The sequence below is a fragment of the Pelophylax lessonae genome, assembly GCF_965119305.1.
Source record: "Pelophylax lessonae genome assembly, chromosome: 6".
Classification (NCBI taxonomy): domain Eukaryota; kingdom Metazoa; phylum Chordata; class Amphibia; order Anura; family Ranidae; genus Pelophylax; species Pelophylax lessonae.
In genome coordinates, this window is record NC_138773.1 from 248,218,705 (window position 1) to 248,245,730 (window position 27,026).

Consider the following 27,026-nt stretch of genomic DNA (forward strand, 5'->3'; position numbering starts at 1 on the left):
AACAGTTAATCATCTTGAGAAGGCGAATGGTGAATTTGGAACACTGGTGTCTGTCGGTTCCAGGTGCAGAGAGGTTAGTTGCCTAGGAACCAAAGTGTGGCTTGAGACTTGGCTGGAGGTTTCTAAATTGCCCCTAGGGGTGAACTACATGTCTTGGTGGCACGGCCCACATACATCTTGATGAATTTGTGTTCTGCAGCAAATAGGTAATCTCATTGTCAGTTTCATTACATCAAATACACCAAGTTGATCGATAACTACTTCTTTTGCAGCAGGAGAACTGAGACATTTGTCACGGAGTGATAGAGTTGCAACTCTTGCTGCTGGTCTTCAATACATAGAAAAAAAAGCAGTTGGTGACCTGACTGTTACTAAATTGCAGACTGTTTAAATGTGATCTTCGAATTTAGAAATGTTAAATTGATTGCAAAAAAAAAAGTTATTTTGAATCTACAGCAGGTAAGAAAAAGGCCTAGTTACAGCCATTCTCTACACTATATTGTTGTACTGTTTGCAGTAGGTCAAATAAAATCTAGCACTTCATTTATTGCAGAACATGTAACTTTTCCCCTTTGTTTGCCACTCGACAACACTGAACATCGAGAGAATTGCAAATCATTTGTGGTTGCTATATTCAGAATTCCACATCCAAGAGTAATTTGCTTTAATTTCACCCAATTTAACCTATACTTCACACCATCTCCATTCAGCTTTAATAGCCATGTTCTATGCATAAGAAAGGCAGATAAATCTCCACAATTAGCCCTGCAAATGATTGCAACCGGCTAACAGAGAAGACAAAACTTGAAAGACTGGGGTATCTAACAAAGACGTCAGTAACGGGCTCGAAAGCTGTCCACTCTTGAGGTTTTACTTGGTGACAGAATTAGGGTGCAAATAAGACAACTGTGAAGACCTGGCAGGTGCATGCATATAAAAAAAAGTCTTAGTTTGCTATGAAAAGAATGTTTGGTAAACTTTTCTTTTCATGGATCATTTTATTTTGTTTTGTATTCATTTTTACCCACTAGTTTTGGCGAAATCATGAAATTGAAACCGTTAGAAGAGCAGGAAACTGTATTTCTGATTTTGCTTGAATTGTTTCTTTCAGATTTTCTGTTTCAAGAAAAGTTTTACTAGAATTGCAGTATCATTACCACACTATAAGCAAAAGCTGGATCATCCGCTGAGGTATTTTTCTGAATGCCCCTGGAACCAGCATCCCATGAGGGTACCTCAATTAAGTTTTCTAGTCAAACATTTGATTTTTCAGTTAAAGAAGAATTCCGGGTATGGATATTTTATACATAGTTACACTGGTCCAGCTTGGACTAATTTACCCATGTATATGATACCACTGGCTTATGCTCCTGGAAGTTGGAATTCACACAATGTACACCGCTACTCCAGTAATTTTCTCTTGCTTCTGGGTTTCGTGCTGAGCTGCCCTGCTGCAATCTGAACACAGGAGGTTGGATACTCGGGTGCACGGGTGGCATTCAGAGAATAGTTTACATGTGCTGATTGAATGCAGAACATTCTCTGACTGGACAGTGGGGAGTGTGACTCTTCCTTGGGATAGTGGTGTCTACAGCAGGGATTTTTCAGCTTACAGAAACCCCCCGTACGTCGCTTGCCTGGGAGGAGCTAGGAGGCTTGCACGCGCCGGCATGCTCCTTCCCCTGATCATAAGCAGGGAAGCCATTGCGTGTGTCAGGCGGCTCCGATTGCTCTCTCCGCAGAGAGAGGACGGTCGGCTGTTGTAAACACAGCGGACCGTCCTTCTCCCTGAAATGATCACAGAGCCCATGTGATCCTGCTATATAAGATTGCATGTCTCTGATTATTTCACAGGTCCAACCCCCATACAGTTAGAATCACTCCCCTAGGGTCACATTTAACCCCTTCCCTGCCAGTGTCATTATTACAGTAACAGTGCATATGTATAGCACTGATTACTGTACTAATGTCACTTGTCCCCCCCAAAAGTGTCAAAAATGTCAGTCACGGGTCCGACCTGTCCGCCGCAATGTCGTAGTCCCACAAAAAATCGCAGATCACTACCATTACTAGTAAAAAAAAAAACATAAAAAATGACATAAATTTTTAGATGTGATCACTTTTGCGCAAACCAATAAAAATACGCTTATTGCGATTTTTGTTTTTTACCAAAAATATGTAGCAGAAAACAAATTGGCCTAAAATGTTAAAAAAATTTGATTTTAAATTTTTATTGTTTTTTTTGACAATGTTATATAGCAGAATGTGAAAAATATAATTTTTTTTCCTCAAATTGTCGTTTTTTTTTTGTTTATATCGCAAAAAATAAAAATCGCACAGGTGATCAAATACCACCAAAAGAAAGCTCAATTTGTGGAAGAAAGAGGATGTCAATTTTATTTGGGTACAGCGCCGCACGACCGCGCAATTGTCCGTTGAAGTAACACTGCCGAATCGCAAAATAGGGCCTGGTTATTAAGGGGCAAATCCTTCCGGTCTTAAAGTGGTTAACTGACAATAGCACGGTCATGTGACACTGTACCCAAAAAAAAAAAGCAGGTCCTTTTTTTCCCCACAAATAGCTTTCTTTTGGTGGTATTTGATCACATCTGCAGAAAAATCATAGAAGATTCAATAGCAGTGTATAAAACAAATTGATAATTTCAAACACTCAAACAAACCTAGTGTCCATTAAAAAGTTCAGAAAGTAAAAGTCCTTCAAGTGATTATCCTCTTCAATATGGGAAAAACATGTATCCATGTTCACAAAGGAATCCAAACGAAACGGTGCTCAAAACAGATCCCCTCACCACATATAAACACCGCTTACCAAAAATTGTGGATCTCAGATTATAGAGATCACACATGCCTTAATCACTCCCAACGGACTCAACAGCCAAGCTGGAGAAGGATATTGATTCTGCTGGTATTCATAAGGAAAATCCCATAGGTTCCAATGGTAAGGCAATCAGCTGGTAATAGCTCCCCATGTGTATAGATAAGAGGGGAAACCGCTTAGTGTAATATGTTTAAACATCATTTATTGACAAGACATGAGTTACACTTACGAGATATGTGATTCTGTGCAGAGCGGCCTCCCTGTAGTAGTAAATCTACTATAGGGTGGCCGGCAAGTGGTTAAGCACAGTTGTAATATTTCAAGAAGAGCATTTGAAGTTCGCTGACTATTGTGTTGACAGACATTACTCTAATTTTAGCTGTTGTTAAATGTGTAGTCAGCAGGTGCGTTTTTAGCTTGGAGGCAAGCGGTATTCTAGAAATAATAGGGAAGAGAGAAACAGAAACAGGGTTGCTTCTCTCTTCAACCGCCAGCAGCCATCTGAGTGGACCAGAACCTTTGTGGACTCATACTGGAACTGTTAACCCCCCCCCCACCTCCCAGCCCAGCATAGACTGCTCCAGTAACACTGGAATTTTGCTTGCGCCAAATATCCCTCATTCTTGTTATAGAAATAATAGTAGCTGCCATTGCTGATTTGCATATGAAGCTGCAGCCTCCAGTGTTATCCTTGTCCTTGTTCACCACTTAGTCACTGACCTGGAACAGACATGCATTTCTGATGCCCCGACCGCTAATTGACAGGTTAATTCTTGTTCTAAGTCAGTAACTAACCAAAAAGTAAAGAAAAAATAAGGTTGAGAGCCAAAGAACACACGACTGTAGATGCAATCCAGCAGGTGCAGGTTCTCCTCTGATAGGTTCTTTTAAAACCTTGGGCCTGATGTACCGGTCTGATAAAGTGCACCTATGTTCATAGCGACCATCCAGTCACAAGCAGGGACTGTGAGGGAAAGAGCCACTTCTTCATATGTTTGATGTGGCTCAGCTTCCCTTCATCTCGTCTATTTAAGGGCATCAGGCTCTGTGTTTTTACAGTTGAAATTTTCCTTTCTTAGATGCATTTCAACATGAGAAGCTCCTTTCGCTGTCCTTGCGATATCTTAATATAAGCAGCCTTCTTGGCTGAAAGCAGACAAAGAGGTCTCACATTTATATCAGCTAGTTTTCTTCTATGCAATATTATAAAACTTTCAGTCCAATCAGCACCTACATTTAAATGCCACAAATTACAGCAGCAAAACAATAATTCCGCTGATTAGCCCTTTTCCATTTCTTGTAAGTGAACTGTTTATGCTGTTGAGTACCTTTGAAAAAAAGCAAAAGCCAAAACAGCCTTGATTAGTCAAGGAGTAATTGGATGACTTGATTTCAAGCAAGAGAATGAATTGGTTGATGATAGCCTGCAAGTAAGTGTAGTGGTTCTGTTCACATGAATACATAACATACAGTCATAAGATCTTGACATTGTGTAGAACAAGGAAGCCGAGACGTGTAAAAAAATAGCTTTTTAGGTTTAAATCTATTGTCTTAAAAAGTTGTAAATATTAAATCATTTGCCTACCATTTTAAAGTCTATCCAAAACCAAGAACAACAATGTAAAATATTGTGGCTTATCAGGCCTTAGATGTGTTGGTTGTATTAGATTTTCTTTACAAACATTTTCCCCTTTCTTTTTACCTAGTGATCCTGCTCGTAACACATTTCCCATCCTTGGGTATAAACGCTCACTCAAAGTACTATTCTTATGGAGGAGCATTGTGTTCACCCTAGGCTGCTTACTTCTAATTACAAAACACCTTATCCTCTCCTCATCTTCGTACATAGGATGTTCTGTAATTCAGTGAGGTAGAATTGTCAGGGCTGATAAAACTGCTTGGGAATTTAATGCAGCAGGGGCAGAGAGCACAAGGAGTTTCAACAAGCTATATTTCAGGCAGGATCAACAGGTGTTTCTTAACCATACATTATAGTATTGTTTCTCAGCTCCGGTCCTCAAGGCACACTAACAGGCCAGGTTTGCAAGAAAACTGAAATACATCATAGGGGATATAATTTGCTGCTCAGTGATTACAGTATTCTAGTCTGCATCTCCCCAAGGTAATAGCTAAAATCTGACCTGCTAGTGTGCCCTGAGGACCAGAGTTGAGAAACACTGCATTATAGGACATGGACTCCTTTTTTTTTTTTTTTTTTTTTTTAACAGCATTGGGTAATGCAGCTGCCTTCAGGTGATTAGACACACAGCTGTAAGGACAGCCCTACATTACCCATCCCACTCCCAGCAAGCCTGATCACATTTGGCTTAGCTCTTCCTGCTTCTCAGCTACAGTGCCGTGTACCCCTAGTGGGCTATGCTTCATCACATCACAAGTGCAAAGTGGGTGGGCCAGCAACCCATTCGGGTCCATGCTCTAACGTCTCAATAGACATACTCCTAATAGCTTAGATTGCTATCCCCTGTCTGATTCACTCCCCTCCTCTGAGGCCTTATTAACCCCTCTGGGGTGCTTTCCTCCTCATGTTTGTCAAATGAGAAAATTTCAGCCTCTTTATCTGAATTCATGAGAAAACTTTTAGCCCTTTGGGAAGCCTCAAAGTACTAGAGTCACAAATGATCCCCCTCTTCATTTACTCCTTTAACTGCTTCCTTGCTTACTGAAGGGGAGAATGGAGATGGTCCCCCCTGAGGATTTGAGAACTTTGTGCAGGAGGAAGTCAAAAACTGCTATTTCTCTTAAACCTAGGGATAATGTTGCTATCCTTATCGACACAGTGTGCAAGTGCCTTAACTTAAGAAAACTAAGTCAGCCCGACCAAAGGTTACCAGCTAAGTCTCCCTATAATAGCCTCTTCCAGCTAAGACCTTCCTTATTCACTCATGGTTGTGTTGTATAGAAACTGACCTCACCTGGAGATGATGTTCTTTCCTGTTAAACATTTTACACAGCAATATCCTAATAAAGAAGGATTTTTTTAAAAAAGTGGAAGCTCCCGGTTGTGGATCCAGCAATTTTTTATCTACAGACCCAAATGGTACCTGTTGAGAATGTCCTGCTCGTCTGTGGACGAAATAGTGGAAGCCCTCTTTGAGCCCTTATTTTCCCCTACAGCAGTGGTTCTCAACTCCTGTCCTCAGGAGCCACTAACAGGGCCAGGTTTGCAAGATAACTGAAATACATCACAGGTGATATAATTTGCTGCTCAGTGATTGCAGTCTGCATCTCCCCAAGGTAATACTTAAATCTGGCCTGTTAGTGGGTCCTGAGGACAGGAGTTGAGAAACACTGCCCTACAGGCCCTGCAATTCAACCTGTGGTTGCTGCTATATCCACCGGTCAAACCCTAGTTGTTTGGTCCAAATCCATAGCTTTGAACCAGGTTTTACTTCTACTGATACTTCTGTTCACCATCAACTTGAGCTTTATGCATATAGAAAAATGATGATAAATGGGGTTAATGAGTAAAATAATTACTCTTCAATGCCACCACATTTTTGTGTAAGTCAGCATAACCTATGCATATAAACAAAAAATATCCCATATAGAGCACGGAAAAAGTTGTTATACCGTTGGCTATAAATTGGCAGAGAGCTTCATGGCCTTGCACTACTATGTGGATGGCCTGGAAGATTCACATTACCAGATTTTCAGAATGGACCTCCATTCTGCTGAGGAGGACCCTCTAGATCAAAAGGTGGTCTGCAGAGCCCATCTGCAAGTTGTCTTCTGCAGATGCCCTGTAAAGGGGGGGGGGGGGGTCGGGTCGCCTTTTAGGCGAGTCCTTAAATACTTATATCAAGGAGATTATGGAGGGAATTAATTAGGGATGCACCAATCCGGCTTTTTTGGAGCCGATACCGATATCTGGCGAGGTGAAATCGCCGATACCGATACGGAACCGATCCGAAGCTACACACAAATAGGCTTGTGACGGTATCAGATTTTCATGCTGCGATTAATTGATTAAGGTTTTGCCACGGTATACGGTATTATCACGGTATTCTATTATTAAATTTAAATTATTAAATTTCCACCTCAACTTCAATTTCATTGCTGAATTTAGGGGCTTTGGTTCACTTATGCACATTATTATATAGTCAGTCAGTACAGACTCTGTGAACCAGGCCTAAAATAGGTCATCAAGCAGTGTCTGGCCTAACTGGTGATAACTGGTCCTGGCGCTCGGCTCCGATCCGATGGCCTGGTCATTAAGAGGGCAAATCCTTGTGGTCAAGAAGTGGTTAAACCTGAAGGAGGTGTTGTTTATAAATTACTTTACTATCGCTTTAGGCCTGGTTCACATGTATGCTGGTTGGTGGTTCACATGTATGCGGGTTGGCGGTTCACATGTATGCGGGTTGGCGGTTCACATGTATGCGGGTTGGCGGTTCACATGTATGCGGGTTGGCGGTTCACATGTATGCGGGTTGGCGGTTCACATGTATGCGGGGTTGGCGGTTCACATGTATGCGGGTTGGCGGTTCACATGTATGCGGGTTGGCGGTTCACATGTATGCGGGGTTGGCGGTTCACATGTATGCGGGTTGGCGGCCCACATTTGCACAGGCATAGCAGCCCATTGATTTGAACGGGCTGCTATGCCCTCATTTTCCGCAGAAAAAAGGTGCATGCCGCATTTTTTTAAAATTCAGTGGCCTTGAAATCCATCCTGCTTTTGCACTATGCGACTAACCTGCAGTTCCTGCTCTGGCAAGCTTTCTGCATTTTTTGTATACGTGGGCACGGCATTTAAAAACAGTTTGCGTGTGCAGCAACGGCAGGTAAGTCGCATGGTGCAAAAGAAGGATGGATTTCATGGCCACTGCATTTTTTTAAATTCTGCATGCACCTTTTTTCAGCTGAAAACGCAGGCATAGCAGCTCAAGCCCATTCACATCAATGGGCTGCTATGCCTGTGCAAATGTGGGCCCCCAACCCGCATACATGTGAACCAGGCCTAAAGCAATAGTAAGGTTTAACCACTTCTGGATCGCAAGGATTTGCCCCTTTACAGACCAGGCCATCGGATCAGAGCGCCAGGACCAGTCATCACCAGGTAGGCCAGACACTGCTTGATGGCTATATAATAATGTAATGTGGGCTGCTATGCGTGTGTGTGTGTATATGTGTATATATATATATACATATATTAGAGCTGCACGATTCTGGCCAAAATGAGAATCACGATTTCTCTAGCGCTCATTGACAGACGTAGTCCTCGGTGATACACCACCTTCGGGTTATGTTGCCTCCACAGGAGCAGGACTAGACAGGAAATTAAAAAGCTCTGGCCACACCCTAGGGGCAGTCCCAGAGGGTATATCCTCTCTCTCTCTGCCTCAGCAAATCAGTTATTTTCTGTCTAGTTAGGAGTAAGGACCTAGATACCTTGCTGGGATCTTAGGTCCTGGCAAGATTTTTTTCTTAAAGGATTTTTTAGACCGCTTTTTTTCTCCAGTGTTCCTGTGAGATCTTCAAGCAAGAAAGCTGAACTGGGGATCCGGTGGTCACCCCAGTTCAGCCTACGAGCGCGTGCAGGCCATAGCTCCGCGCTGGGTCGGCCGCGACAAAGTCCCATTAAAGGACTGACCCCGCGAGTTAAACGTCTCGCTGAAACGCCAAAGACCATGAGTCACGGCGTCCATATCGGTCGACAGCCCTCCCGCCCCGGTGGAGAGGGGTACTGTCAGGAGTTGGTGCCCGCCTGGTTTCCGGTATGGTGAGTAGTATGTTCCCCCTTTTCCCCTGACGGGTCTTGTGGTGAACGCGGGCCCCTCTCTGTATGGTAAGATAGAGTCCCTCTCTATCCTATAAATGACACAGATCCTCCTACTTTGAGTGTGATTTTATGTGCAAAAAGCCAGGAGGCTTGGTTTGGGAGCTAACAATCTAATTGTATACATGTTAAAAAGATTATAATCTGTGGCATTCTGGGAATCTTACGGTGATAAGAATAAGCTACCTACCAGTCAGAAGCCACGGACATGTAGACTGCCTTCCTAATCAGATCTCCAGCTATTAGCAGGCCTCCCGAATGGCCATGCGGTCCGCCAGGGCCGGTACCGCCAACCACGCCAAATCCCCATGCAGAGAGAGTGTTGTGTGCCCTGCAGCACACCGCTATTCAGTACAGGCCGCCGCCATTTTTTTTTGCTGGATCGCACGAGCCGCCATTTTGGCGTAGCCTCGTGTCTCCAGCATGGGGGCGGCCATGTTTGAGGTGATCCAAACACCTCGTGGAGCTAGGGGAGGCGCCGGAAGGCGTGCAGAGGGGCGGAGCCGCCTCCTTTCTTCCTGGGCAGCCAGCCAAAAGACTTCCTGTTTGTCAAGACAGCGCTGTAACCTGTTGCAGTTAAACTCTGAGCATCAAGTGGTGAGCCTGGGGGTCTATCTCTCTCTCTCTCGATCGATAGGGATCCCTAGCAGGTAACACTAAGGGGCTTTTTGTGGCGCTGGGGGTCTGGGGAAAAAAAAAAAGTTTTTTATTTTTGAACTATATTATCCAGGAAGTGACTGGAATTATCATGGACCCTGCCACACATATTCCCCCACCTGTTTCCCTCGAGGGGGGCCACGGGACCCGCCGGTGCACAGAGTGTAGAGTCATTTACAGCAATTTTGGAGTCTATGGTGGCTCGGGTGGAGGCGGCCTGTCAGGGACGGGGGTCAAGGAAGCGACCCCCGCCTACCCCTATACTATCTGACACCTCTGACTCTGCTGATTCAGAGATGGTCACTGCAGTTGCAGGTTCCTCTGCAAAGGCTGTTATCCCAGGTAAAGCCCCCTCAGACAGTGAGGAGGACGCTTCTTCTCCTGCTATAATTCAGGAAGAAGCATTGGTGGACGCACTAGTTGTGGCAGTGCAGGAAACCTTAAAACTTGAGGCTTTACCGGCAGAGGCAACTGAAACAGAGATTCCTTTTGGTACTAATAAGCCCATCAAAACGGTGAAGGTTTTTCCTGTACCCAAATGTTTCGGTAATCAGATTAAAGGAGAATGGGAGCATTCTAAACGTACCTTTACTATTTCCAAGCGTATTGCTAGACGCTATCCGTTTGAGGAATCCATCATTAAGAAATGGACGGTACCACCAGTGGTGGATCCACCTATTTCCAGGCTGAATAAAGCCACGGTTATCCCAGTGGAGGACACTTCGTCCTTTAAGGATCCGGTGGATCGAAAGATGGAAGCAAAGTCCCGCACCATCTTCTCTCTGATAGGGTCAGCATTTAGACCAGTAATTGTTATTGGTCTAGTTTCCCAGACACTTACGGAATGGGGGAAAAGATATTCCCCAGGAGACATCTGATTTGATGGAACAGATTATACAAGGGCTACAGTTTATCTGTGACGCAGCCTTGGACACTACTCCCTTATTAGGGCATGCATCTATGTCAGCGGTGATCCTCAGACGTGTGCTGTGGTTAAAATGCTGGTCAGCTGACCTAGGTTCCAAAAAGACCTTGACAAATCTCCCTTTTCAGGGGAATCGTCTATTTGGGGCCAACCTAGATGAAATCATCAAGGATGCCACTGGGGGCAAGAGCACTTTTTTGCCACAGGCTGCTAAAGCTAAGGGACCTCGCAACAAGCGAGGACCTTTCTTTACCGCCCATAAAGGGCGCCCGGCTGGTACTAGCGGGAAAGGCAAGACTCCTCCAGTAGGGTTCAAGAAGGGCTGGTCGGACAAGCAGAGGACCAACCCAGCCAAACCCGAAGCAAAGGAGTACACAGCCTGAAGGTGCGCCCCCACCCGGTTTCAGGGTGGGGGGACGTTTTCACCGGTATTCAGGACATTAGATCGAGCTTCAACCACTACTACCGGTGCGATTCTTCCCTTCCAACATTTAAGTACTACAGGAAGCGGTAGTTACCGTTCCCTGAATAGATTTTTTCCTTTACCTTTTCCTAAGATTAGTCCCTATACCTCACAGGAATCGGATCTGGTTGACCAGATAGGCCAAGTAGCCTCTAGTCGGGTGACTTCGGTCCCTGAGGTTCAACCAGAAAAGATCACCCTTCCTGATAACAATCAGGTATCTGGTAAATGTGTGGGAACAGAAAACGACCAGACTTTCTCGGATGGTCGGGGCCAGATACCTCTAGGGACGCCTGGTTCAGATTCTATCAGCGCCAGTGGTCCTAGAAATTCTAGGCTGGCCTCCTCAAGCCGGCCTGGCCGACTTGGACATGCTAATCGCAGACGTTCCGTGGGAACTTCGTCTCAGGGAGTGTCTGTGGTCTCAAGGACCAATTTACCATCATGCTTTACAGTCGCTGGGTTTAATGGCCTGGCCATTGAGACCCAAGTACTGAAGGACAGAGGTTTGTCTACTTCAGTCATTCCTACCCTTATTAAAGCAAGGAAAGCGACTTCCAGCAAGGTCTATTATCACACATGGAAGACTTATATTGCGTGGTGCGAATCTTTAGGATTTCCTCCACGTACCTATTCGGTGACTCGAATATTGGCCTTTTTGCAACAAGGGGTTGAGCAGAAGCTAGCCTTGAGCACCATCAAGGGTCAAGTTTCAGCATTAGCAATCTTCTTTCAGAAACCTTTAGCTACCAAGTCCTTGGTGTGGAATTTCATCCAGGGGGTGCGGCACCTGGCTCCTCCAGTCCGCGCGCCCTTACCGCCCTGGGATCTTAATTTGGTTTTGTCGGTTCTACAGAAACCTCCCTTTGAAAACATCAGGGAGATTCCCTTGCTTACTTTATCCCAGAAGGTGGCCTTCTTGGTGGCTATTACTTCTGCTCGCAGGGTGTCAGAACTGGCTGCATTATCATGCCAGTCCCCATACCTAGTGATTCATAGGGATAAGGTAGTACTTCATCCTAAGCCATCTTTTCTTCCTAAGGTGGTTTCAGATTTTCATCTGAATGAAGATATTGTATTACCTTCCTTGTGTCCTCAGCCCAAGCATCATCGGGAACATGCGTTGCATTCCTTAGATGTGGTTCGGGCAATCAGGGTATACCTGAAAGCTACGGAATCATTCCGTAAGAGGGATTCACTTTTTGTGATCACGGATGGCCCCAGAAAGGGTTTGCCTGCATCTGCCGCGACCATTGCCAAATGGATTAGACAAACGGTGGTACAGGCTTATTCTATTAAGGGTCAGAGTCCTCCGTTCCCTGTTAGGGCGCACTCCACTCGCGCGCTCAGTACTTCCTGGGCCTTTCGCCATCAGGCGTCAGTGGTCCATGTATGTAAGGCGGCCACCTGGTCGTCGGTACATACCTTTACAAAATTCTATAAAATTGATGTGACGGCATCGGCGGATGCCTCATTTGGCCGCAAGTTTTTGCAGGCCGCAATTTGAGGAGACCGGTGGTCTACCTCGAGGGTTTTTTTCTGTTTGAAAAAAAAAATAAAAATTTTTTTCTCTTTTTTGTTGAGTCTCATCATTAAGGATGAGCATTGTAAACTTCTAGTTGGCACCGGTTGGGCCTTCTAGATTGGGATTTGATTTCCATTTTCCCACCCCTCATTTGTGATACTGCTCTGGGACGTCCCGAAGGTGGTGTATCACCGAGGACTACGTCTGTCAATGAGCGCTAGAGAAAAATGGATTTTTGTAAAATCTTACCGTAAAATCCTTTTCTCTTAGCTCATTGACAGACGTAGTCCCCGCCCCTCTGTTTTTGAGTTGGGTTGGGTTAAAATCTCTAAAGACTGCTTTTTCACATAACTGATTTGCTGAGGCAGAGAGAGAGAGGATATACCCTCTGGGACTGCCCCTAGGGTGTGGCCAGAGCTTTTTAATTTCCTGTCTAGTCCTGCTCCTGTGGAGGCAACATAACCCGAAGGTGGTGTATCACCGAGGACTACGTCTGTCAATGAGCTAAGAGAAAAGGATTTTACGGTAAGATTTTACAAAAATCCATTTTTTTTAGCTTGGAATAAAGATCACGATTCTCTCACGATTCTCTGTGTAACAAAAAAAAAAAAATTGGGATAACTTTACTGTTACGTTTTTTTTTTTTTTTTATTCATTAAAGTCTATTAATTGCGTTTGATAGACTGCTGCGCAAATACAGTGTGACATAAAATATTGCAACAATCGCCATTTTTTTTCTGTAGGGTCTCTGCTAAAAAAATATATAAAATGTTTGGGGGTTCTAAGTACTTTTCTAGCAAAAAAAAAAAACTGATTTTAACTTGCAAGCAACAAGTGTCAGAAAAAGGTCCAGTCTTTAAGAGGTTAAACTTCCTTTCTCCCTGGCAGAGGGAAGGAAAAGATACAAATGTAAACATTTTTGTTTATAGTTACTGGGAGAGCTGTGTGAGTGAATGAGTCATCCAGCTCACTGAAATGTATCAATTCACAACTCAGGCAGACTTGACAGAGAAACTCGGTATTTTAAAAATGCCACAATAACAATACCGTGGCTATGCAATACCGCGATATATCGAATTACCGAAAACCGGCATATGTCTACACACAAAGCAAGCGGCTGCAAAGCCGCTGCTTCATGTGTGTGGCTCCTCCATTCACAGGCGGAGTGCATCTGATATCACTCCGCCTGTGAGCCAGACCTATACAGGAAGTAGCGGCTCCCATCTCATACTACTACTGCACCTAGTAAGGCATGGCTGAGCCGTTACTCAGCAAAAACCGGATCGGCCCGTGGGACGGCTGAACTTTACCGATCTCCGATCCAGCTATTTTGTCCGGATCGGGGCCGATTTCCGATCCGAATATTGGATCAGTGCATCCCTAGAATTAAGTACTCCCTTGCCCCAAAAGCAAAAGGAAAGCGCTCCCACTTACAGTGCCTTGAAAAAGTATTCATACAACTTGACATTTTCCACATTTTGTCATGTTACAACCAAAAACGTAAATGTATTTTATTGGGATTTTATTTGATAGACCAACACAAAGTGGCACATAATTGTGAAGTGGAAGGAAAATTCTAAATGGTTTTTAATTTTTTTTTACAAATATCTGAAGTGTGTGGCATGCATTTGTATTCAGCCCTCCTGAGTCAATACATTGTAGATCCACCTTTTGTTGCAATTACAGCTGCAAGTCTTTTTGGGTATGTCTCTATCAGCTTTGCACATTTAGAGAGTGACATTTTTGCCCACTCTTCTTTGTAAAGTACCTCAAGCTCTGTCAGATTCGATGGAGAAGGTCTGTGAACAGCAATGTGTAAGTCTTGCCACAGATTCTCGATTGGATTTAGGTCTGGACTTTGACTGGGCCATTCTAACACATGGATATGCTTTGATCTAAACCAGAGATTCCCAAACTACGGCCTTGCAGTTGTTAAGGAACTACAATTCTCATCATGCCTAGTCATGTATGTGAATGTCAGAGTTTTACAATGCCTCATGGCATGTGTAGTTCTGCAACAGCTGCAGGGCCGTAGTTTGGGAATCCCTCATCTAAACCATTATCTTGTAGCTCTGGCTGTATGTTTAAGGTCTTTGTCCTGCTGGAAGGTGAACCTGTGCCCCAATTTCAAGCCTTTTGCAAACTCTAGTAGGTTTTCTTCTAAGATTGCCCTGTATTTTGCTCCATCCATCTTCCCATCAACTCTGACCAGCTTCCCTGTCCCTGCCGAAGAAAAGCATCCCCATAACATGTTGCCACCACAATGTTTTACGGTGGGGATGGTGTGTTACTGGTGATGTTCAGTGTTCGTTTTCTGCCACACATAGCGTTTTGCTATTAGGCCAGAAAGTTAAATTTTGGTCTCATCTGACCAGAGCATCTTCCACATGTTTGCACTGTCCCCCACATGGCTTCTCGCAAACTGGACTTCTAATGGTTTTCTTCTTGCCACTCTTCCAAAGAGGCCAAATTTATGGAGTGCACAACTAATAGTTTTCCTGTGGACAGATTCTCCCACCTGAGCTGTTGATCCCTACAGCTCCTCCAGAGTTACCATGGGCCTCTTGGCTGCTTCCCTAAATAATGCTCTCCTTAGGTTTGTAGTTGTGCCATACTCTTTACGTTTTCGGATGATGAATTGAACATTGCTCCGTGAAATGTTCAAAGCTTGGAATATTTTTTTTATAACCTAACCCTGCTTTAAACTTCTCCACAACTTTATCCCTAACTTGTCTGGTGTGTTCTTTGACCTTCATGGTACTGTTTGTTCACTATAGTTCTCTAACAAACTTCTGAGGTCTTCACAGAACAGCTGCATATATACTGAGATTAAATTACACACAGGAGGACACTATTTACTAATTAGGTGACTTCTGAAGGAAATTGGTTCAGCTAGATTATAGTTAGGGGTATCTGAGTAAAGGGGGCTGAATACAAATGCACACTACCTTTTTCAGATATTTATTTGTAAAACATTTTGAAAACCATTAATCATTTTCCTTCCATTTCAATTCTGTGCCATTTTATGTGATGGTGTATCACATATCTCATAACATACATTTACGTTTTTCGGTCGTGACAAAATGTAGAAACTTTCAAGGGGTATGACTACTTTTTCAAGGCACTGTGTAAGCCTTTGACTCCAGTGACCAAGAACAGTTCTCAGGTTCTATGTTCAAGCCCGAAATGGAGTTCCATCACAAGACTTAGCCCTCCAAACCTGCCAAGTCAGTAAACATATTCTGCTCATAAGGCGGGAGAACCCCCATTTCTAAAAATGGGGGGACATCTGTTGACCTTCATGGTCATCTTGATCAAGGATGAAACCGATGCTTGAGTACAGAATGTCGTGCACAGGAGCTACAAACTAGGGTTCCAATGTCTTCCTCCATCCCTCTTCATGCTGTGCAATCTGCCAGCTTTACTGTGAAGGGCGTACTGGATTTTCATGTCCTTAATATGGTCCTTCAGGCTCGAAAATTTCATGTTCAATCAACCTGGTTGTTATATGCCTTCCTTTGCCTGAGTGATTTTCTGACATCTGTGGAAATAGATATCTAATTAGACATTTCCAACTTTACAGCACATAAATGCATTTTCTTGTGGGAACGCATCACTACCAGTTTGTTTACCTTCCCTTTGGCCTGTCCCCTACACCTTTGGTTTTTTGCCTAGGTGCTAGCTCCTGTCCTGGCCCAACTCTGCTCTCAGGACGTTCCCTTTGTGGGATATTTGAATGACCTTCCGCTGCAGGAAACGTCAACTCCGGTTCTGTGGACCAATGATTCTCAGATGTGTAGACCCTTTTGGAAATGACCCTTCAGATGGATCCTCAACCTCCAGAAGTCAGTGCTGGAGTCAACACATCACCTGTAAGATAGGGTCTTCCTTTCCCTGGACAAGTTCTAGTTTCTTCCGTTCTATGCTTAGACCCAACAGTGCAGAAACCTCCATGTTTTTTTTTCAACGCGTTTTTGGTCAATTAGGTGTCTCTTCTGCTCTACAGCTCCTCCAGAAATGCAAGTTTGGTGGGTTTTATTTTCTTCTGCCTGTAAGCTCCTATGCTTCTAAACTCCAGAAAAAGCCATAGTGTGTATAGACACATTAGCTAACATGTAGGGGAGTTTCCAGGCAGAAAAAAATGAGGGCTCAAAAGCTTGTAGGAACTGATTCTTTGAGCTTCTTTGAGATGCAGTGTGCATGAGCCCTAATAGAACATGCTAACCAATATATGGAGTACACCTCTTTTACAAATGGGTACTAATTTATGGATGCTGGATGTAATTAGAACAATTCAGCTTTCTGCTTTATTTGTGCTCTTTTGTTAACCTGTTCTGTACTGCTGTTGGTGACCAAGTTGCAGTTCAATGTTTACAGGAAAATGTTGAGCTTTAGCAGTAGAAATCGGTTTTGAGAGCTGATTGTACATACCAATGAAGCCCTTAGGCAAACACATTTTCTATTCTGCCCAAGTATTGCTGAATAAATAACTGCTGGCTGGGAAAGTTAGGGACATCCTTTGCATGTGTTGAATTTTGGAATAGATCTACAACAAGCTCACTATGAGTAATCACCTCTTAGAGGAAACATGAATTAAGGAGAGGTGCTACTGCTAACACAAGGTTTAACTTCTAGCACTAACAGAAGAATGGAGCAGTGGGAAATGCAGCAAAGGCAATTAAAAGCAGGTCAGATTGGGCTTTCAGGTGCTCTGAATGGGCAAAGGGACAATCTTTCAACTATGCAAGTGTGAATATACTGACTGACTACAGCTTTTTGACTATAGGGAACTGCAAAAAGGCAGATATAGATTGTTTCTGTTGTGAACATAGATGCCCATGGTCCAATGACCAGATTGGGCAACAGTTCTTATCTTCAAATACCTATAAATGGGCACTTCCTGCCACTGTTGAGGGAAAATGGCAATTGGATATGTTACAAAGCCAGTCGTAATTGTCATCATTCTTCCCGGATAGGCTTGTGCCCAAATTCTCCTTTCTGCTTTTTCCAGAGCCACACTAATGAGTTTTTGGAAAGCTCTGCAATGTTTCCTACTCTGCTTGCCTTGTACAATTTTAGGTTGAGTCTGCGCATTATTACTCATTTCCATTCAAGGCCAACACATGTATACGTTTTATATGGCAAAAAGATTTGTATGTAAACCTGATTTTTGTGGGTGTAATGTATTATCTTATTTCCCTTTTATAATTACTTTTTTCCTTGACACTGTTATTTGCATAAAGCCTTGTTAGCATGTTGCCCCATTATGTCATGACAAGAGCGTGAAAGTCAGCACACATACTTCAGTAATATCTGCCTGCTCTACCCTCACGTTTCCAGTTGGCAATTTCAAATTATGGCTTCTGCTGCACTTTAAATGTGTGTTAATAGCGTGTAATCCTAACAAGGGCCAGCACCATTTTGTTCACATTGTGAGTGCTTGTCACTCACGGATGACAAATGTACCTTCCCCAGCTCCTCTGATAGCCCCCTCAAAACCATACCCTCAAATCAGGCCGATGAAATTAGCCGCTGTGTAAATTGTGTGTCTGAGTGGTTCATTATCTAATCACGGTCAGAACCATAGTGATAAAGTAGAATGAAGCTGGGGAAGAGGTCTGCCAGATGATTTCAGGCCAATCCCAGTTTTCCATGGAAACTCAAGCCTGCCGAAATGATCATATCATTTCTCCTAACTTTAGTTCCTAGGGAAGGGGGGAGGGTGTGGGGGAGTGAGGGTAATTTGGAATTGTATTTATTTAGTACTTGTCATTTTACTGTTTAATGACAGGATGCTATACATCTGGGTATCAGCAAATGTTTTTTTTCTTTTCTGAGCTTAAAATCATGTAGTTGACGCTTGACACCTTTTTCTGGCCTTGTACGATTATTTGTTTTATCCAAGACTATAGGCCAGGCTGTGTTCAAATGGCTGACCATTCTGAAGCCAAATCTGAGGCCTCCTAGAAAATTTGCTTTTTTTCTTATTGCATTTTAGAGGGACTGGATTGTGACTAAAATCTGAATATTTTGTTAGGTTTCCAAACATTTGTATAGCATTTACCCAGATACCACAATATAGAAAGGCATATTGGGCTGTGTATATATTTATACAGCTCGTTTAAATAGATGTCATGAAGTTTATTCACTCGCCTTCCTTTTACATGCCGTGTCCCCTCTTTTTAGTGCATTGCAGTGACTGCTACTGTTATACTTCTCCTCTTGCCATTCCATTGAAATTATTACTTAAGGTACCAAGGCATTCATGTTAATGTTGCAACTTACATCCGCCTATATCTAAATAGTCATATTGTGCCTGCACATCTGCGTCTTGGGTATTAGGGAGGGACAGGGAAGAAACAACAAGAAAAGGGTTTTGTAAAGTACTAAATAGCTCATGTAAGAGTTTCATGGAAATGGTTGTTGTATCTCAGCTGTAAGATTTGGTGATTATTTATGCATATAGGTAAATATTTCTGCAATAAATGTACTATATGTTTAGTAAAAACTTTTCTTTATCTTTTGAATAGAGTATGGATAGGTAATAGCTGACCAGGCTATATTTTGCGATTCGGCACTGCGTTATTTTAACGGACAATTGCGCGGTCATGTGATGATGTACCCAAATTAAATTTATGTCCTTTTTTCCCCCACAAATAGAGCTTTCTTTTGGTGGTATTTGATCACCTGTGCGGTTTTTAATTTTTGAAAAAAAGAGCGAAAATTTTGAAAAAAAAAATATATATATATTTTTTACATTCTGATGTATAACATTCCCAAAAAATTTATAAATCAAATATTTTTTAACATTTTAGGCCAATTTGTTTTCTGCTACAAAATTTTTGGTAAAAAAAATCACAATAAGCGTATTTTGATTGGTTTGCGCAAAAGTTATTGCGTTTACTAACTACGGGAACGATTTGTCATTTTTATTGTTTATTTTTTTTTACTAGTAATGGCGGCGATCTGCGATTTTTTTTTTTTGCGGGACTGCGACATTGCAGCGGACAGATTGGACCCCTGACTGACGTTTTTTACACTTTTGGGGTACCAGTGACATTACTATAGTAATCAGTGCTATAAATATGCACTGTTACTGTAATAATGACACTGGCAGGGAAGGGGTTAACACTGTTGGTGATCAGTGGGTTAAATGTATGCCTCATGCTTACTGACGTGTGTGGGGGGAGGGGATTGTGTGACACAGACACAGATCGCAGGTTCAGCTAAGCTGAATCCTGTGATCTGGCACATAGGAGATCCGCCCGCTTTGTTTACACAAGTGGGCGGATTTCCTCACTCGATCCCCGGCGATCGGTTAAGAGCGGCGGTGATAACCGCCTCTCCTCCCCTGGGCCGACTCCAGCTCTGTCTGAATATAGCAGGAGAGAGCCTCCGGCGGCGTGCGCCTGCCGCAGAGAGAGGGGAGTGTCTGGTGACGTAGGTCTACGTCGCCAGACGGTAACGAGCCACTTTGTCGCAGTAGCAGCCCAGTGAGCGGTAAAAAAAAAGGCTCCCTTAAAGCACTTACTTGACACCTCTCTGGATCCAGTGCTGTCCCTGCCAGAATCATCGCCCTCCTCTCTTCCTGGATTTACAGGTCACACTGATAGCAGTGGGAGCCATAGACTCCTGCTGCTGTCAAATGCTGTGAGAGAAGGGAGCAGGGTTAATGAACGAGCTACGCTGTGTGCGTGTCTGTGGATGCACACAGCCTGGCTTGCAAGCATGCCTGCACGGGTGCCCCAATAGCACACGGCTTGCTATGGGGGCACTCAGAAGAGTGGAGAATGCCAGTGGGGGACCACCAACGAGGTAGGTAAGGGACCACTCTGTGCAATATCGTTTCAAAGAACAGGTAAGTATGTCATGTTTTTCAATTAAAAAAAAAAAACACTTTGACTTTAATATCGCTTTCAGTCTCCGTGACAATGGACACAAGAACAAATAAAATTGTAAATCTAGCTAGCAGATGCAGGCAACAATTTAAACCTAATAGGGGTTATAATCCTTACATAGTTATATTCAAAGCTGAAAAAAGGTTTGACTATGCATACATTTGAACTGTATCCAAAGGTCTCATAATGTTTGTTTCATATGGCATAATTAAGATGATTGGTAAGTGGTTGAAAACCTCAGTCATAAAATCTGAACAAAGCACATACTGTAAATCTGTATGTAAATCCTCTATTATCAATATGAGTCACTTCTGAGAAGCTTTCCCAACACAAGATAAAATTTGTGACGAGGAGGAGAGCTCAGCACACAGCTTTTCTATTCAGAATACAGTTCTACTGTGTGTGAAGGGGTGTGTTTTTCATTCCTCCTATCTGCTCTCACGCAGTGTCTCATACCAATAACTGCAGCTCTCCACCCTCTCCTCTGTGATACTGAAAAACAGAAGGATTTAATCTAAAATCAGCTCTTTTGAAGGGGGAGTACAAAAGAGAAGACTGCAGATAAACAAGTAAAACTTATATAAGAGGAATTGTTTAATCTCTGTGTATCATCTGAGGCTAATCACTTCACTGGGTATATTAGAGGCTTTACAACCACTTTTATAACCACTGTATTTTGTATTGTATAACTGAAAATCCTGGGTTCTGTGTGTTTCCTTAAAACAAATCACATCTGTGCTTTTTAGGTGCCTTTGATGACGATGACATCATCCATGTTGAAGGGAGTGTCAATCCAGTGCGTGATATTGAGATCATACATGAGGAACTGCGTCTAAAAGACGAAGAAATGATCACTGCTGCCATAGACAAACTTGAAAAAGTAGCTGTGAGAGGAGGAGACAAAAAATTAAAACCAGAATATGTAAGTATAAAAGACATTCTGAATGAACTGCACAATGTCACCCAAAGTTTATCTTTAATCTATTTTAATTATTGTTATTTTTTTCTCTCGCTTCTTTGATGTAAATTTTTAATGTGGCTCTTATGAGCATCCTGCTGTAAATGCCTTACTAAAGCAATCTTAATACTATGGTACATTACCATAGTACATTATACTTCTGTGCTTCGAGACTAAACACAGTAATATCTCCAAAATCAGATAATATTTTGGTACCCAAACCTTTTGAAACGTTAAAAGGAACGTGTGCAATTTTTAAAATGTTTTTAATTCAGAAAATGTCATATTCTCACCATATAAAAAATATTACTCTGCGTTCTACATATAGCATAGTAATGTAATTTTTTTCAATGCATCAAAGTACAATACATTGAACTGCACCATAACATTTCCTGAAATTCTCAGAAATTTCTAAGTGCTAGAAAAAAATGTATGACTAATAATTCAGCAGTGGAATAAAAAAGTGTAAAGAAAATTAGCCATGCAGTTTTATTAAATGGATTTAATACCAATGTTCTCAGGATTTTAAAATAAATGCTTTAAATAAATAAAGATAGATGGATAGATAGATGGATAGATAGATGGATGGATAGATGGATGGATAGATAGATAGATAGATAGATGGATGGATAGATAGATGGATAGATAGATGGATGGATGGATGGATGGATGGATGGATGGATGGATAGATAGATGGATAGATAGATGGATAGATAGATGGATAGATAGATGGATAGATAGATGGATAGATAGATGGATAGATAGATGGATAGATAGATGGATAGATAGATGGATAGATAGATGGATAGATAGATGGATAGATGGATGGATGGATGGATAGATAGATAGATATACCCAAAACTTTTTTGTTTTGGATAGAATGGGGACGTTTAGAACCCTTGTCAGGTTTTACTGCTATCCGTGGCTCAATTGGAGAGAGTTTCCATCCATTGTCAGGACTGACTTTTTTCCAACAGAAAGTTGTTTTACCTAAAATTATTTTCTTTTGCTTTCTGCCCTAGGGACAATTTTTATACTAGACAGGAAGTGAAGGAATCTGTAGGAGCCACCATCTGCAGTAAAACGTGACACACATTCTTATCCTTCCCCACTCTAGCCAAAAAAAGTTTTGGGTATAGAAACACTTTAAAGCTGAAATTCAATAAAATATACATGTATATATATTTTTTTTTTAATCAGCACCAGGGACAGTGCTTTTATTGAATGAGACGTCACGGGCATTTGTCAAACCTGTGGACTATAGGACTGCGCTGACCCAGAGATATTCAACAGCTGTGGGAAATAAATTAGGACTGAACACAGCTGGGATGGAAGTTGAAGCTTTTTTTTTAAAAAAAAAATAGTGTTCTGGGTTACCTTGTTAATCCCTAGGGCCAGTTCACATCTGTGTTGTGTGTTTTTGGTGCTTTATTTTTCACATGTGGTTTCGGCACGCTGTTGAATGAGCATTTTGATAAAAGTGCAACAAATATGCAGAATGCAGTGCACCACACCTAAGGGTACTTGCACATGATACAGATGTATGAACATGAAATTACTGACAAAAAATTCCTGTGTAAAAACGTGAGTATGGACTGTATGGTAAATGCACATTTTTGCACCTCTTTTTGCACATTATATGCATAAAAGTTCTAGTTTTTCTTGGGTTATGCCATACACCTTTACATGTATATGTGTGCGTAAAACACTGTCCAGCAACACCCATTTCTGGAGGGGGTTTTCTCTCGTAGCAGAAGTTTATGTGCCTTTGTGTGCAAACCCATTAAAACCAATAGACTGCATTTAGAGAAGTAAAAAAAAAAATCCTGTGCTAGAGGCCTAAAATGCGCATAAAGTACACAGGTGTGAACGGGACCTTGGTTAACTCTAATTCCTTTTCAGCAACACCATCATCCCCTTCTTCCCTCAGCTTTTCTTTTCTTTTTATTTTCAGTTCATAGGTAAGCTTTAAAAAAGAAGTATGGCCTAAGGTTTTTTTGGTCGTTCTTCTCTTTTGGGTCACAGGAGTGTATTTACTGGTGTTTTACTGTGACACTGAGTCAAGATGATAACAGGCTTTTGCTGATGAAGCAAAGATTCACCAGGTTTGGAAAGGATCTTGACAATCTTGTTGGGATCCACTTTTCTTAGTGCTGTCATTATTGCCCTCTGTCAGTCCAGCCGCTGTACCTGCAAACATGTAAGCTCCATCTGCATTGTGGGTGGGGGCACTTCAGCATCTTCAATGTGATTCCAGGGAGGACCTTGTCCAGGCACTGGGTAAAAAAGGACAGTAGCCTGTTCTAGCCAAGCAGATTTGTTTACATGTAGGTACACCAGTGAATTTCCTAAGTTACTCGTTAAAGTCTGAAAATAGATTTTAGCTTTTTACACATTTTAAATTCTACATTTATGAATAATGTGGTAGCTGTGCTACATATTAATGTTTCACCAGCTGCAGTTTCCACAGCTGTGTCGAAGGAACTTGTGACATGTCTTTTCTGTTCAATGACAATGGCTTTAAAGTGATCCTTTGCAAGCATCTCTTCAGCTGTTTGATACGTCTGTCTGTCCAGCTGCCTGTTGATCTACCATGGATAGACACCAAAAATGTGGGGGTCTTTTGAAAACTGAAAACACAGCATATGCATGTATTTTATATTCAGTGTAATGTGCATACAGTTCTCAGAATTTTATTAACATGCAGTTTTAGATGATCAAACCGTATCGAAAACTTTGCATATTTTTCTCAGGGCACTGGTCTAAATAAATCAGCAGTCTTTGCAATGGTGCGTTTCATTGTCCCTAGGACATGCCAAGTTTGTGGGTCAGTTTTGTTTGTGTGGCTGTCTGATGATTTGGCATTTCCTATCTTATGAAAAAATATATAGAGAGACCAGAAATGAACTTGATAGAGAATGTATCGATACAGTGACAGATGAGGTGGCATAAAAGAGGTTTCTAAAAATGAAAAGGCTGTGTTTAGCTGACGTTTTTTTTTTCTTTTAAAGAAAAGAATGAAGGACGTAATCAAAATAGTGTGTGTCAGTATGAACTAAGCTTGAGTGAGATTGTGGTCCATTGCAGGCCATAGACCTACAAGGGTAGATCCTACACCTATCCTGTATGGTGGTGCTGGACAGGGCCTGAAAAACCAGTATTGTGGGAGTTCATGAATTTTCCTAGTAACCCAAGACAGAAAAACAACCCACATTTAAATATATGAAAATGTATTACAAATTTTGGTAAAAATAGACAAAGCTCATCCAGTAAAAGGCATAATTGTCATAACTTTCCTCTATCCCTGCTGAGAGTTCCATGCTTGATAAAGAGGATCCAAAATGTGAGTTACAGATGCAGGAAGATCTATGAATCAGCAGGCCCTCAACATGTTTTGCGGCACAGACCGCTTCTTCAGGAGTAATAAGGGAAGTACAAACTCTAAAATGAAGGACAATGTTACTTAAAATATACAGAGACTCTTGATACAAATAACATTGATGATCAAGGACAAAGAAGTATATGTACAAAAAGGAACCGGTGTACTTTAGTGATCCAAAGGGCTTATCCCAAAATCCTATGCCTCTCCTGTATGGCTGTGTTGGACAGGGCCTCAAAAAACCAACCCTAAGCAGAATTTATTTATTTTCTTGCTCTATGTTGCTCTAGTATAAATCCTGGCAACATTGTTGCATGCAACCACCCCTGCAATTTCATTGCTCTATTTAGATCATATATTTTATCACTGGTGTTATTGATGGCCATATTTGCATAAAACTGCATTAACCATGTTCTTTTGAGGGGTTACCTGCTTAACTTTAACTCCACCTTTGGTAACATCAGTACTGGACTGATATCAAGTGGACTGTGTGGAAATGACACACTGAATATATACGTGTACAATCTCTCACTCTTTAGAGAATTCTGTCATCTGCTAAGACCTGAAATGCAGAAGAAGTTCATTATTCTTTGTGTGTTTTAATATGATCACTGGTCAAAGGCCACTTGTACTTAAAGTCATTAGAGATAAGATGCTTTCTCCACTTCCACCTTTGGGTCACCATGATGAGCTAATGAAAGAGCTCCCACAAGTCTGCTCTCAATGTAATGTTCAGATCACTATTTACGGTTATTCTGTTGATGCCTCAGATTGTTCAGTGTCAACTAGGTGAATATTTATAGCAATATACACATTTAATAGGTTTTTAAAGTGTTTTATTACAGAATGTTCTCCTGGTGTTTTATTATTTATTTTTGATGGAAGACTGGTAAATGTGCAACTTTATCATAGTCAGTTCCTATTTAATATTAAATAAAATAAACATTACATTAAAATGGTGATATAACATTAAAAAAAATTTTTCATGCATCATTGTCATTGAGCAGCACAGTGGCTTAGGGGTTACACTTCTGCCTGGCAGCACTAGTCCTTGGTTCGAATCGGTTTGCTATTCTTTGCTATTCTCCTTGTGCCTGTGTGGGGAATCCTAAAAACACACCCAACCTAGTTTTGAAAGAGCTAATTTTTTTTTAATATGGTCTTGTAGTTGGCTAATATTTACAACTCGTGTATATCCCAAACACTTATGCATTTTTTTTTTTTTTTTATAAGCACAGGCATTTTTTTAAAATGAGCATCTGTGCCCCTCACTGACCCAGAAATTGAATTTTAGATATATTTCTCAACTAACACCCTTATTATATACTGACAGTTTTGCCAATACAAACCACGCAAATCAATGCATAATAGGCACCTTCCAACAGTGCTTGTAATGAATAGGGAATAGGAGCAAAATACATTATTTGATAAGAATGAAAATCCCTTAACATCATACTCTTTCCACCTTTTCCTGGTGCACCCAGTTTTCTTGCGTGCTGCCATAAAGATACAACTCTAATTCCAAAAATGGTACACTGTGAAAAATCTACATAAAAAAGAATGCAATGATTTGCAAATATTATAAACTCATAGGGTTTTCACAATAGAAAATAAAAAACATCATAATGTTTAAACAGGTTAAAAAAAAAAAAAGTAATTTTGAAATAGATGACAGCAACACGTCCCCAAAAAATTGGGACAGGGTAGCGAAAAGCTGGCAGAGCAGGTGGTACTATCGAGGAAGAGCTGGAAGAACATTTTGCAATTACTTAGGTTAATTGGCAATAAGTCACTAACATGATTGGGTATAAAGAGAGCATCTTAGAGAGTCAGAGTGTCTCCGAAGTAAAGATGGGCAGAGGTTTACCAATCTGTAAAAAGCTGCATCTAAAAATTGTCGCACAATTTCAGAATATTGTTCCTTAAAGTGATTGTAAAGTCTCTTTTTTGTTTTTGTTTTTTTATAACATTTTATACTTACCTCCTCTGTGTGGTGGTTTTGCACAGAGCAGCGTGGATCCTCCTCTACTCAGGTCCTTCTTCGCTGCTCCTGGCTCCTCCTTCCTGTCGAGTGCCCCCACAGCAAGCAGTTTGCTATGGGGGCACCCGAGCTAATTTGCAGCTCCGTGTGTCCATTCAGACACGGAGCTGCTGTTCGACCCCGCCCTCTCTCTCTCCTGATTGGCTAACTAACTTTGACAGCAACGGGAGCCAATGGCGCCGCTGCTGTGTCAGGAGGGAGAGTCCCGGACGACCGAGGAACTCCGACATCACTGGATAGAGATGGGGCTCAGGTAAATATTAGTAGGTGCTGGGGTGGGTGCTACACACAGAAGGCTTCTTCTCTTAATGCATAGAATACATTAGGATAAAAAAACCTTCTGCCTTACAACTCCTTTAATGTAAAATTGCAAAGACTTTAAATATCATCTACAGTATATAATATCAAAAGATTCAGAGAATCTGGAAAAATCTGTGTGCAAGGGATAAGGCCAGAATGCATGATTGGATGCCCATGATCTTTTGGCCCTCAGACGGCACTGCATTAAAAACCTGTATGATTTAGCGTCACTGCATGGGCT

General features: G+C 41.8%; 1 protein-coding gene across 2 annotated transcripts in view; it reads left to right on the forward strand.

Moving 5' to 3' along the window:
* The window catches only part of OLA1 (Obg like ATPase 1), a 406,076-nt gene that overhangs the window by 182,549 nt on the left and 196,501 nt on the right, over positions 1 to 27,026 (forward strand). For both annotated transcript variants that reach the window (XM_082262049.1, XM_082262048.1), the window contains exon 5: positions 20,854 to 21,029. In XM_082262049.1, the coding sequence (XP_082118175.1) occupies positions 20,854 to 21,029 (176 nt within the window). The remainder of the gene's footprint in view (positions 1 to 20,853; positions 21,030 to 27,026) is intronic.